The sequence below is a fragment of the Coregonus lavaretus genome (assembly GCF_964263955.1).
Source record: "Coregonus lavaretus genome assembly, chromosome: 31".
NCBI lineage: Eukaryota > Metazoa > Chordata > Actinopteri > Salmoniformes > Salmonidae > Coregonus > Coregonus lavaretus.
The window spans coordinates 27297490-27310569 of record NC_140018.1 but is presented as its reverse complement, the minus strand read 5'-3'; the positions used below and the strand labels follow the sequence as shown (position 1 = coordinate 27310569).

Genomic DNA, 13080 nt, shown 5'->3' with positions numbered 1-13080 from the left:
GTATATGATGTGACCAATGATTATTGTAAAAAGGCCAATGCTTATGCATTTCGCAACAGGCCCCAGTGTCACAATGCAAAACTGATGACTAGTACAATAGAGTGATCCTGAAGGTGTTTATCTTCTATCCTCATGCACAAAAACTATCTGTAAGACCTAGTCCTTCTCCTTTCATTCTCCACAAGGTATTTCCAGTGCACTTCTATTCAGGTGCCTCTAGTCTAGGCAATCATTTGCATTAAATTACACAGTATGCTTTTAGATAGGGAGGAATGAATCCTGACACACCAAAAAATCGTGGACCCAAAATACAAAATAAACACATTGCCACTGTGCGGTCCACACTGCTTTCATGGGGAAAGTGTGATGGAGGGACTGGAGCCTGCAACATTTTTAAGTGTCGACTCCACCTCTTTCAACTCTGTCATTTAACTAAAGGGGTTTACCAAGGATGCCCGGTGGCTCGATTGGCTTTCTTCTGCGGCCTGTAAAAATTAAAGTTGGAAATGATATGTCGAAAAAAAGCACACACTATTTAGATTTTTAGAAACCTAAAACACATCCTCGAGCCCATTTCAGTCTTGAGCTGGCAAGGATTAACAGGTGCAAAACCACTCAAAGAAGAACATAGATCAATACTGCAGATAAGGAGATCGACAGAAACAAAATATACAAAAGGAGCAATTTGAGGCACAGCTTCTGTATACAAAATCTAAGGCTATCTTGACATTGTATGTAATAACAATGTAATTATTTGGGGAGTAGGCATTTCCTACTAGCCCGTGGTGACGTCACAAAGCACAGTTGCTAGGTACTGCACATAAAAATAGATAAGAGTAGATACAGTGCCTAGTAAAAGTCAACAAGCCCTTTGCGCTGTTCTCACATTGTCACCTTAAAATTAAATCTAAAAAGGGATTACATTAGATTTTTTTCCTACAGATCTACATAACCTGCTCCACATTTTCAAAGAGAAAGAAATAGTATAAAGCATTTTCTAAATAAAAATAAAATAAAAAACGTATTGATTGCGTATGTCTTCACACCCCAGAGTTAATACTTGGTGGAAGCACCTTTGGCAGTGATTACAGCTGTGAATTATTTTGAATAACTCTGCACAACTATTGCGGCAACATATCCATTGTTTTTGTCAAAATTGCTCAAGCTCAGTAAATTTGGTTAAGAATCATTGATGGACAGCAATATCAAAAACTTGTCTCTGAATTTCAAACAGATTTAAATCAGGACTGAGACTATACCACTCAGGAACACTCAACACCTCTTGGAAAGCCATTCTGGTGTGTCTTTGGCATTAACATTTGTGTAATTGTCCCACTGAAAAATAAAACTCTATCCCAGGGTTAGGTATTCAGAAGACTGAGAGAGGGTCTCCTATAACTTTTTACCTGGGTGTTGGTCCTTTCATATTTATTTTGATTCTGGCAAACTCTCCATTCCCTGCCTGTGATAAGCATGCCCATAACATGATGCTGCCACCACATTACTTGAAAATACAAGACATCTGCATTTATTTTTTATTTTTTTAATGTGAAAAATGTTCTATACTTTTTCTTTCACTTTGAAAATGTGGAGCAGGTTGTGTAGATACATTTTAAGATTACATTTTAAGGCAGCAAAATGTGACAAATGTGCAGGGTAGACTTTCATTAAATAATTTGAAGGAGGAGACAATGGTGGACCTTTGAGAAAACCAGACCACCAGAGGTCTGAGGACAGAAACTAAACTCTGCCCTCTGGTGTACCCATCTTGCATTGTGGCTCAGTGGAGGCACAGTACCGCTGTGTGCACTCTACACCACATACAGTTGAAACAATTTAGCTCTCCAGTAAATACATATAACTCATGTTTACCAGAGTCCATTAAGCTGATATACTGTATTGATTTTGCTACCACAATTCATACACAATCTGACATAAAAATCCTGTTAAGAGAGCAACATATTTGTTTGCGTACTGACAAGTGTACAAGGCTGAAACTTCACTGTTGCCTGGAAGTTCCCTCCATAAGGACTCAATGGTCTGGGCCATCCACCGTGTTATTTACTTTTACAGAGAGGGACCGCATGGGGTGACAGGAGGAAAAAGCACAAGTACAGACAGTCTTTAATTTTCCAGAGTAAAATGCTCACTCTGTCAAAAAAATTATTTTGGAGACAATGAATGTTCCCCAGCACCTGTATTTGAGCAGTCGAAAATATGTATAACTGGGTAGAAGAAGGGAACACTTATGTTGTTTTTCTAATTAATCTAAAAACACAGCAATTAAGATGTCAAAGACATCAAATAATCAAAGTAAATACCCATATAGCTCTGTGCATTATTACGACTTGAACATACAACCACATATACCCACAAATGTCAAAGAGTTCAGAGACAAAAATATAACAATTTATCTTTAACTGAATTAAATCTCTTTCTGTCCCGCTCCATTGAGGATGGATGGGTGAGGGAGGAGCTGTGGGTTATTTTAAATGCTATGAGAGGATTATTATCCTGAAGTGACATGCCTTCTCTCTCTGAGGATATGGCACCCCTCATTAAAGCTGACATCACAACAGGGCGGTGCTTTTATACTAGGTAGATTCTGGGTGATGCTGGAGACAGATTTGGTATAAATACCCTGAGCCCAGTGGCCTGGGTAGCAGCAGCCAGACTAAGGACTATACAGCACCGTGCCGGGACAGCAGCCTCCCGACCCCCACTGATCTTTTGGAGCCTAAGCCTGCTGGTAGGTGTACCCTGCCCACACTCTCTAGTCTGCTCTCTGGGTGTATGTGAGTGTGGCCCTCTGTGCCTGGTGCTGTGAGGTATATAGTGCGCAGGGGGCCATTGGGGAGGCAGTTGGGGTCTTGGGGGAGGCAGTTTGGGGCATGGTTGAGGAACAGGTTGGGGCAGTAGGTACTGGTGTCATCTGGCCTCAAGTTGTCCTCATAGCATGTGTCTTAACTATCATTGTGATGAGATGGTTCACTTGGCGATGAAAGGGATGACCCATACATGGGAGTCTGAATCTGAGGTAGCTCTGGAAGTCTGTCTAAAGATTTGGGGTCCGTAATGTTCCTTACTGTGCTTGTTTCTTGTCATTCTGACACAGAAATGTTAGTTTGTTGTTGCAGGTCCTGCTGTAGTGGCAATAGCAAATCTACTGTAAGAGAAATACAGTAGACGCCAGTGTAGTGTCTCTGTATGTTGAAGACCATTCACATTTCAACATTTTGTTCTACATTTCTTTCTTGCAGGTTTAGCTTCACAAGATGGACCTCAGAGTGACAAGCGTTCTCCTCCTCCTGGTGGCCTTGGCCGTGGCAACACCAGAGAGACACTACCATGTACAGAAAGTAGCCAAGCAGCAGCATTATCCTGCTAAGAGCCATGTCCAAAGTAAGTCTCAATATATTCATGTCTATCAGCATGTTAATGTTCTGAAGATAATTCTGTATCAGCTTTATGGTACATTCTCTTGGAAGGTTTATGGAAGGTTTCATTCATTCCAATTCTAGACTGTACTGGAGGTTTGTCATTAGGGTCAGGAGTTTTTCTTGGCCACCTAATAGCTGTCAGTGCCAAAAGGAAAATACTGGGTGCAAGCAGACCCCAAATGTCAAACTGGAAGAAACATGGCTGTTTTGAACTCCATATAGCTTTAACAAATGGAACTAAGCACAGCATGGTAAAAAAAAGTTTTGGGGATATGAACAAATAAACATATCAAAATAAAAAGTTACTTCAGCTAATTAATCAATGTAAAATTGCAGAATATACAGCATCAATTTACATTTAAACTGTCATTACTGCGGAAGTTAATTGCTACTAGAACACTCACAAATGTAGAGTATTAAATCTCTACATACTTATCTTATGAAACAGGATTGATAGCACATTATCCTTTACAGGGGAACAAGTAACTTAAACTGACTTATTGATGCAACCTGAGGCAATGTCTCAGTCAAATTTGTTGAGGGTTTTCACCTGACCATAGTTGTTAAGCAATAGGAAACCGTGGGCCCATGCATCCTTCCACAGCTCCCAAGACAGGACACAGTCATTCATCAACAGAAAGTGGATAATAAAAATATGATTACAGTAGTTAAGATAATAACCATTCTCCTGCAACAATGCTGACAGTCAGACCACAGAGGTTCTGTAGAAGTGATAGCCAGGGGCAATTATCACTTATGTACGCCTCATAAAAAGAGCACCAATGCACCAGTTAAATGTTGCTAGCTTCCACATAACACTGCTTTCAAGATTCCATGTCACTCTTGAAAAATTGAAATATCCTACTAAATATCCTACTAAATATCCTACTATCCTATCTTTAGGAGAAAGCTCAGAAGACAGCGGGGAAAGTATAGAGGGTAAGACAGTGGGGCTTGACAAAATGGCAGAGATGGGACCATTCTGTCAAGAATATGGTCCAGAGATGAGTGTTGTCGCTCAACCAGACTACGGCACTCAGTAGCTTTGTTTAAGATGTTTCGATGCATTTTTTTATGGCCGGTGTCCTCTGACATAAATACAAAACTTTTCCACAAGTCAACAATGAAAGCTTAGATTTAGGAAAAATCTCCAAAACAGATGTTACCACGTTGCATTGGGCACACCCAATCAAACCACTTTGTAGTGCTTAAATTGTCCCAGACACTTCTCAAAACAAACACCCCAAAGTAGAGTAGACAAAAATGCAAATAAACTTAAATAAATAAAATAGTAAGTCTGATATACACCCTCAGGATGTATAATGTGAGAGCCATGGCATAGCCTACATATAGAACTATGTATGGTTTGAGGCTGGCAATAGACATAGGATCTAGGCCTAACTAGACAAGTCAAGGTTGAACAGCTGGCTATGCCACAGTATTATCACCTTCCAGTTTCTGAGGTTTGACTTGGCTGCTAAACTGTCCAGTTTTGGCACATTCTGCTTTGCTGGGGTTTCAAACCTACTCCTCAGTGGCTTTCAAATTACAGCCCTGTCTGGCCATTTTGTTATCAAAGTGCTATTCCAAAGCAGGAAAAGTGCTTTTCTTCAAATCATGCATCAAATCCACTTCAGTCACTGTAGAAAAATGTTTCCTATTGACTTCTGTATCAGTACCTTACACCATGGCAATACCACACCACACATTACTTGAGGAGCAACGGCCTTGCCAGTAAATTATAAAATCACTTTTAATAATACAATTAATTAATAAAAACTGTTAATAACTGCTAGTGCCTTGAAGTTTTATATCTAACAGGAAACTCAGTTTCCCTTTATTAACGTCAGTCAAAAGTGGGGGTGGGGGGGGGGGGGGGGGGGGGGGGGGGTCATAACTTCTCAGAGATGCAGGCAAGCTACAGTATAAGGCAAATACTGACCACTATGGACTGAATTCTGATATCTGAACTATTATACTAATGGTTATACAAAATGTTAGGCATAATATGCAATTTTGACATAATATGCAACAAACAACATGGCTTCAGGAAAGTTATTGGTATAGGTAAAGGTGTCAAGTATTGTGGGCTAACCTCTCAAAGACACAGGGATAAAAATATCCCTTCAGCATTTCAGGACCTAGGCCAGGTGCCACACATTTCAACAACTATCATATCCCAATATGACGTGTATTTTTCCCGTCATATGACCTACTCTCTACTGCCTCACAAAGGCCACATTAAGAGGAATAAAGGGTTCAAGGTGACGCACATACATCAACAACTGGAGGACCACTAACCATAAACATGCACTACAGACAACTTGTGAAAATAAAAGGGTTCAACATAGTGTGGCCAAATTAAACTAAAAGAAAATGGCTACAGTAGTCTAATGTAGTCTCAACATGCTGAGCACTGTCCAAGGACCCCAGTGTTTATATGGACATCTCCTCAGACCACTGGTGCTGTCAAAATGACCCTGGGAAAAGCAGTCAGTTCCCACAACCTCCCTCCATGATCACAGAGCCTACATCACCTCTGTTGTTTAAATCACATTGTGGTGTTTGAGTGGAATACCAAAGCAGAGGTTATTCAAGGATCAAAGGAACCAATTGACATGCAAGTGGTCTAAGAGAGAAATAAATGGATGTGACTAAACAATGTCAATAAAAATATGGAGCAAAGACAGGCAGAGGCAAAATGACTAAATATTCCAACTGAAAATCAAGATAATCTAATTTCATGCTTTGCTTTATGAATCCTATTTTGCACAGGATGGACATCTGAGAGATGGTAGTTTAGTCAGGTCAGGGAAACCCCCCGACGCTATATGTTTGCAACAGGACTCAATAGGACACAACAAACATGACTGGATCAATTGGTGTAACAACTGGTGCATGGCAGAGTTGTTCATAAATACCCATACAAATAGGGCACAGATATCAGAGTCATCAGCTTTTCAAAACATCTAAGATCCATTTGGGGCATCACTGAGAATACATAAATATATCTTTCCATTAAATTTAAAATGAAATAGACAAATGTTTCAGATGCACTAAGAATAAAACAGGACTACATGAATACTTTGATAGCAGATAATGGACTGGCTAAATTCACCTTGACTGAAATCTAATAACCTACTCTGGAAAAACAAAACTCTGACAAACTTAATGAGATGAAAAAATGATATCCTAAATCTAAACCAATTACAGTTTACTGTAGTTGTTACCTGCATCTTAGGTAATTACACTTATCCATTTCCACAGCTGTTGCAGGGGAGCCAGGTATTCCAGGATCCCCTGGTGAGCCAGGACCAATGGGCCCCCCTGGGCCTCCCGGCAAGAGCGGCATGGGACATCCTGGACAACAGGGCCCACCCGGGCCCCCCGGACCCGCTGGCTACTCCACAGCTGGCAAGCCTGGCAATCCAGGTGGTCCTGGGAAACCAGGTAGTAATGGAATGCCCGGTGAGAAGGGCCATACTGGCGCACCTGGAGCCATGGGTCCAAGAGGATCACCCGGTTCCCCTGGAAGCCCAGGACCTGCTGGACACTCTTCTGCTGGCAAACCTGGCCCACACGGTCTGCCCGGAGGCATGGGGCAAAGGGGTGAGCCCGGACTTAAAGGACATCCAGGTATCCCTGGTCTGCCAGGACAAAAGGGAGAGAGGGGAGTTGGTATTCCTGGGGCACCAGGTGCAAACGGTCAAGTGGGCCCAATGGGACCATCTGGTATGCCAGGGCAACCCGGAGTTGGTAAGTCTGGTGCCCCTGGATACCCTGGGGAGCCTGGGAAGTCAGGTACTCCAGGTAGGGATGGAGCTCCAGGAGCTATGGGTCAGCCAGGGCCAAAGGGCCACAATGGAAACCCTGGGGTAGGAGCACCAGGAAAGCCAGGTGAGAATGGCAGTCCAGGTATGCCTGGAAATATGGGATCTAAAGGTCCCCAGGGACATGCTGGACAACCAGGTGCACCTGGCATACCAGGAGTTGGTAAACCAGGAGCTAATGGCATGCCAGGTGACAGAGGATCACCAGGTACATCAGGAACCACTGGTCAGAAAGGAGAGCCAGGGCCAACAGGTTACACTGGGGCAACAGGTGCTACTGGCCTTATGGGTCCAGCTGGGCCACAGGGTGCTAGAGGATTCCAGGGAGAACCAGGTGGACAGGGACCTAAAGGAGAGGTTGGCATGGTGGGAGCTCCAGGGGCAAAGGGAACCAAGGGGGATCAGGGACATCAGGGTTACGCAGGGAAGTCAGGTATCCCCGGGGCAGCAGGCCCTCCTGGAGCAACAGGCGCTACAGGACATCAGGGTAACAAGGGAGCTCAGGGCCATACTGGCGCTCCTGGTCAGCCAGGTTCAAATGGGCTTGCAGGAGCAAAGGGACACCCAGGCACACCTGGAGGTCCAGGGAAACCAGGCGAAAACGGCGTCTCAGGGCCAAGAGGACCAGTGGGGCCTTCAGGTCCAACAGGTCAACCAGGTCTTAAGGGTCACGCAGGTCTTCCCGGCGCACCTGGCCCAGCTGGCCAGACGGCCAAGGGAATTTCTGGTCCTATGGGTCCACCTGGAGCTCCTGGTTCCAGAGGTCATGATGGTAACCCAGGTGCTATGGGACCTCCTGGCCCACCTGGTCCCCCTGGTGAGATGGTTTACCATCACGAGAAGAGCATGCCCATCAAGTCCCATGAGATTATGATGCCTCATCATGAGATGATGAAGGCCCCTATGTCTGCCTTCAGCGCTGTTTTGACTATGGCTTACCCATCTGCGGGTTCACCCGTTCCATTCAACCAGATAATTTACAATGGGGAGCAGCACTATGACCCCCAGACTGGCATCTTCTCCTGCCAGGTACCAGGTCTATATTACTTCTCCTACCATATGCATGTTAATGGTGCTAATGCATTGGTGGCACTGTACAAAAATGGTGAGCCAATCATGTTCTCATACGATGAGTACAACAAGGGCTTCTTGGATCAGTTGTCTGGCAGCACTGTCCTTATGCTGAATGCCCATGACCAAGTCTACATTCAGGTCCCTGATGAGGAGACCAATGGTGTCTTTGCTGCCGACAATGTTCACTGCTCTTTCTCTGGGTTCCTGATTGCCTCAACGTGATACAATCACTAATAAAATCTTGAAACCTTAAAGAAACTACTTAAAGAAATAGTTCAATTCACAACTTCCATTGAGATTGAGTTGTCATTGTAGAATAAAAGATTGATGTAATATTCTACAAGTTAATTTGTCTTTGAAAAGGCTGAAAAGGCAAGAGCAGCAATTCTCTCAAGTATTCTATTAAGAAGGGCATTCAGTTCATGGAGGCATTTAAATTAAACGAGAGGAAGAATATAATTTTGGAATTCAATTGTTTGTTATCACTATTCCCTTTCCCAGTATATGCACAAGTATTCAGCAAACAATGATCAAGGAATACAAAACAGTTTGAATAATACGCAAAATGGTGCTCTTTGACTGCCTGTAACATTTACAGCAGATTTTTTTTGTTTTCAAAGTCTTTAATACATGTCTTGTAATATACATGCAAAGGAAATCATGCTTGTTTTTTAAGCAATGTTTTAAGTCAGTTCGCAACACCTTTAACAAACCAGCAGTGTGATATTGCAACACACAGGATGAAAAACAGTCATAAAAAAAGTATTATGTCAACAACAACTATATGCCTGAGGATGCATTATGCTATGTTCAACTTACTGATCAAAGTAAAGAATAAAGTTATTTCTGAAACTGATGCTTTTGTCTTTTTTTGTTGTTGAGTGTCCGTCTACAGTACAAAACTGAAAATATTGTTTTGATTTTGACTATTTCAGCCCACTGATATGGCCAATTAAATGAGCGATTCCGATATGGTGCACTGTTTCAACAACCGAAAGTGATTGATTGTAAAAGAAGTAATAAGCATACCTTTAAACGCAGATGTGTTGTAATTGTGGTCAATGGCAGCAACAATGTCTTTCCAAAAGTCTGAATTCACCTCATTCCCACGCTGTTGACAAAAACAAAATAATGTTCTTGAAAGCAGATAAAATTTTTGTAAAAAGCATGTAAACATATTATCTATTCATAATCATAATTCACTTAAAAATATGTATATTTTACCTTACGCAACATATCCACAACCCTTCCACAGAGAAGAGCCCCAGGTAGATCAAAATAGTTGTCATAAAAATAGTACTTTGCTGAGGAGAATAAAACAGAATATATGTATTGTAAGAAACAATCCAATCAATCATCACTCTTTACTTTGGAAATAAAATTAGATTTTTTTCAGAAGATTGTATAATCATGAAAAATAAACTGCCTTACAAAAAGAAAGAAAGAAAAAAAAACAGCTTTCGCAACGTTTGGATGGGACACAGAGATTCAAGATGACAGACTTACTAGATTTCGTAAATGAGGTATTAAGGCTATTAAAGTGCTTCCATTCCCTTTTAGAACCGTAATGTTTAATGAGCTCTTCTGTGCTGAGGTTATTGGTCCCATGGGTTGCTCTGATCAAAACAAACAGGTTTAAAATCAGGGTTTTTATTCATTTTGGGTGGAAAAATAAGTAACAAAAAGGCATGCCCAAATATTGTACATTGATACACTTCAAAACAGGCATTTTCCTATATAAATATAAAAGGAACCCAATATCTGAGCATGCATTTAACTGTATCATTTACTGTAACCCTACCGTAAAACAGTTCCATCTTCAGCCAATTTAACCAAGTTTCCATCCTCAAGGTCTACCACTAAGCCTTTGAAACTGGACATACAGAATACACATTTCATAGTGGTCATTGGCAAAGAACAAGCGTGTTGATCAATGTCCTATGCTAAGCAATAACAATACGAATCTGTAAGCGATATTCACCAGAGCACCATGCATTCATCCAATGCCTTTCGTTTTCAAAAAGTGCCCTTTATCTAACCTGAAAAATGGGGTAGTCATTCACAGTAGTGGAGTGATGCATGCAGGTAGACTGAATTTACAATGGCACACCACAGTCATTAATGATTACAGCTTATAGAAAAAGTATTTATTTTCTTCAGTCATTCTGCTGCTGCTGCTGCTGCTGCTTATGACTCACCAGAAATCCCAGGAAGCAGGGGTCAATATAAGAAGGTCCTTGTCATAGTCTTTATGCTCTACCAGATACCTGGTAAAGCTCTCATAGATCAACTGCAAAGAAGCACAAAAATATATTCTATCCACAGCTGGGGTGAACATTCAGTGACACTGAACCTTTATGTCTGTACAATACATAAATACATACTGTGCTGTATTGACAACTACTGTGATGGAGCTGGTATGCATTGTAAACCTATTTATAAAGTCACGGCTTCAATGTAATTTATGTGTTCCTGACAGAGAGGATGCCATTGGGTTTCTGCGGCTGACAGTCAGATGTCACACAGACTCAGCTGTGACTCACCAGAGCATGCTGGCTAATTTGTTGTTGCAAGCATATTGCTTATAAATCTAATTTATGCATGCAGTATAGCGGCATACTATACAGTGTTGTTAGGTAGGTAGCTAGATGTTGCATTACAACAATGTCGTTTTGGGCGGGGGGGGGGGTTCATCGCAACTGCAACGTTTACCACATTAACACCATGTAGCTAGGATGTATGTATTCTATTCCATTCGTTCCATCATACATTGTGAGTATTAGCTATTGATAAAATGCAGCGAGCCATGAACGACTGACTTTGCACTGCCAGCTGGAAAGGATGGATTATGTTGCATGCAAGCGTTAATATACTTAGTAGCTAGCCAGCCGGCTGTAACAGTATCATATTGTCAGAAATCACAACAGCCCGCAACGTTTTGTAGCTCCTGAGCTACAAATAAACTCACCCTAGAGGTCTCCTTCAAATGGTAGCGACAGAGAGTGTGGTCCAAATCAAAACCAATGACATCACAATCTGAAAGGGAAAAATATTCGCTCATTTTAACGAGGGTGCTAGAAACAATAGAAACCAAGGATGTTGCACTGTTGGCTACACAAGCATGCACACTGTATCTGTCAATGTCGAGTCTGCAACCTCCAATATATTTGTTTCTACGGCAACACGAGGGTTGCTGTTACAAGGGGAAGGGGATGCTTCACAGAATGTCTCCAATAACCAGGCACTATCGTACACATTTAGTAAATCAAGTCTACGAATTGTTTATTAATTGTTTGACATTCCTTATCAACCGCAATAGCGATATAGGGTGGAGGTGCGCAGAATGTGCAGTGTGCACAAATGTTTGTGCCCGAGGCTTCCGGTCAGGGTGTACCGTAGTATATCAAATAAATGTGCATCAGTATTCGAAGAGGGGGGCTTTTCTGATAGGGTCCACACATGCACGACACCAGGGCATAGTGACAACATGTATGCGAAAAGCTACCAAAGATTTAAATTGCCTAGAAGTGATTTATAGCCTACTGTTAACTAGACTAATTATCCATTTTGGCATAGTAAATTTGAAGTCTAGCTAAACTGTACAGCCTACAGGTAAAGAAAACAGTTGTTTTAATTTTGGATTCTAGCTTTAAGGAGTGTAGTAGAGCCTTATATGGACCTATAAGGACCTTACATGTTATTTTCAGAGGTAGACTGGCTCTGGCAGCAAAAACAGCCAAACACTACTCCATCTAAACGTGAATTGATTCTTAGTTGCTATACCGTTCTAGAAACATAAAGCCCTTTAATTTCATATCACGGCAAAATAATTTCACAAACGGAAAATATACACTTACAGTACACTGTTTTAACAGGCTTTATCACAGTTGCAGCCGACAGTATTTTTCAGTTAGGGTGGGAAACTTTTTGCATTTCCATCTGCTGAAACCTCTTTCGACATATTAGCCCAACACATGATACATTTCTGAAATCATCATTCTGGGGGTGGCACATTCTGGGGTGGCACATTCTGAAATTGCATTTTGTCCCCCCACAGTTTTATAATTGGAATGTGATACAAGATGAGGAAACAGTGTGATTTAGGACCATGCAGACGCCTCCGAGCGGTTGGGTAGGCTGTTTGGTGTGTTTATCAGACTGGATTAAAAAAACAAAGTTGTGCCCCTGATTCTTATAGTCCTAATTTTATTCCAATGACAATTCAATGTTGTGTGATTAGGAAACATCTGAGGATTTCAGAAATCTATAAATGTGTTGGGCTAATATGTTGGATACAGTGCATTCGGAAAGTATTCAGACCCCTTTACTTTTTCCACTTTGTTACATTACAGCCTTATTCTAAAATAACATCTCCTCATCAATCTACACACAGTACCCCATAATGACAAAACGAAAATATGTTTTTAGAAATGTTAGCAAATGTATTAAAATAATTAACTACTAAAATAAAGAACTGAAATATTGCATTTACATACAGTACGTATTCAGACCCTTTACTCAGTACTTAGTCTTCCTGGGTTTGACGCTACAAGCTTGGCACACCTGTATTTGGGGAGTTTCTCCCATTCTTTGCAGATCCTCTGAAGCTCTGTCAGGTTGGATGGGGAGCGTCGCTGCACAGCTATTTTCAGGTCTCTCCAGAGATGTTCGATCGGGTTCAAGTGCGGGCTCTGGCTGGGCCTCTCAAGGACCTTCAGAGACTTGTCCCGAAGCCA

General features: G+C 41.6%; 2 protein-coding genes across 2 annotated transcripts in view; one reads left to right on the top strand and one right to left on the bottom strand.

Annotated features, from left to right (window-relative positions):
* Positions 1-11644, bottom strand: part of LOC311106625 (5'-nucleotidase domain-containing protein 1-like) — a 64738-nt gene extending 53094 nt beyond the window's left edge. The window contains exons 1-6 of the mRNA XM_084149011.1: positions 11313-11644; positions 10543-10634; positions 10146-10217; positions 9851-9960; positions 9569-9648; positions 9374-9455 (exon numbers count right to left, since the gene is read on the bottom strand). Of these exons, the coding sequence (XP_084005137.1) occupies positions 9374-9455; positions 9569-9648; positions 9851-9960; positions 10146-10217; positions 10543-10634; positions 11313-11405 (529 nt within the window). The 5' untranslated portion in view covers positions 11406-11644. The remainder of the gene's footprint in view (positions 1-9373; positions 9456-9568; positions 9649-9850; positions 9961-10145; positions 10218-10542; positions 10635-11312) is intronic.
* LOC311106624 (uncharacterized protein) lies at positions 3276-9193 on the top strand (the record flags this gene model as incomplete). Its single annotated transcript, XM_084149010.1, has 2 exons — positions 3276-3402; positions 6708-9193. 2 exons carry the CDS (start codon positions 3276-3278, stop codon positions 8564-8566), a joined length of 1986 nt encoding a protein of 661 aa, XP_084005136.1. The 3' UTR covers positions 8567-9193.
* Positions 11645-13080: the final 1436 nt, after the last annotated feature.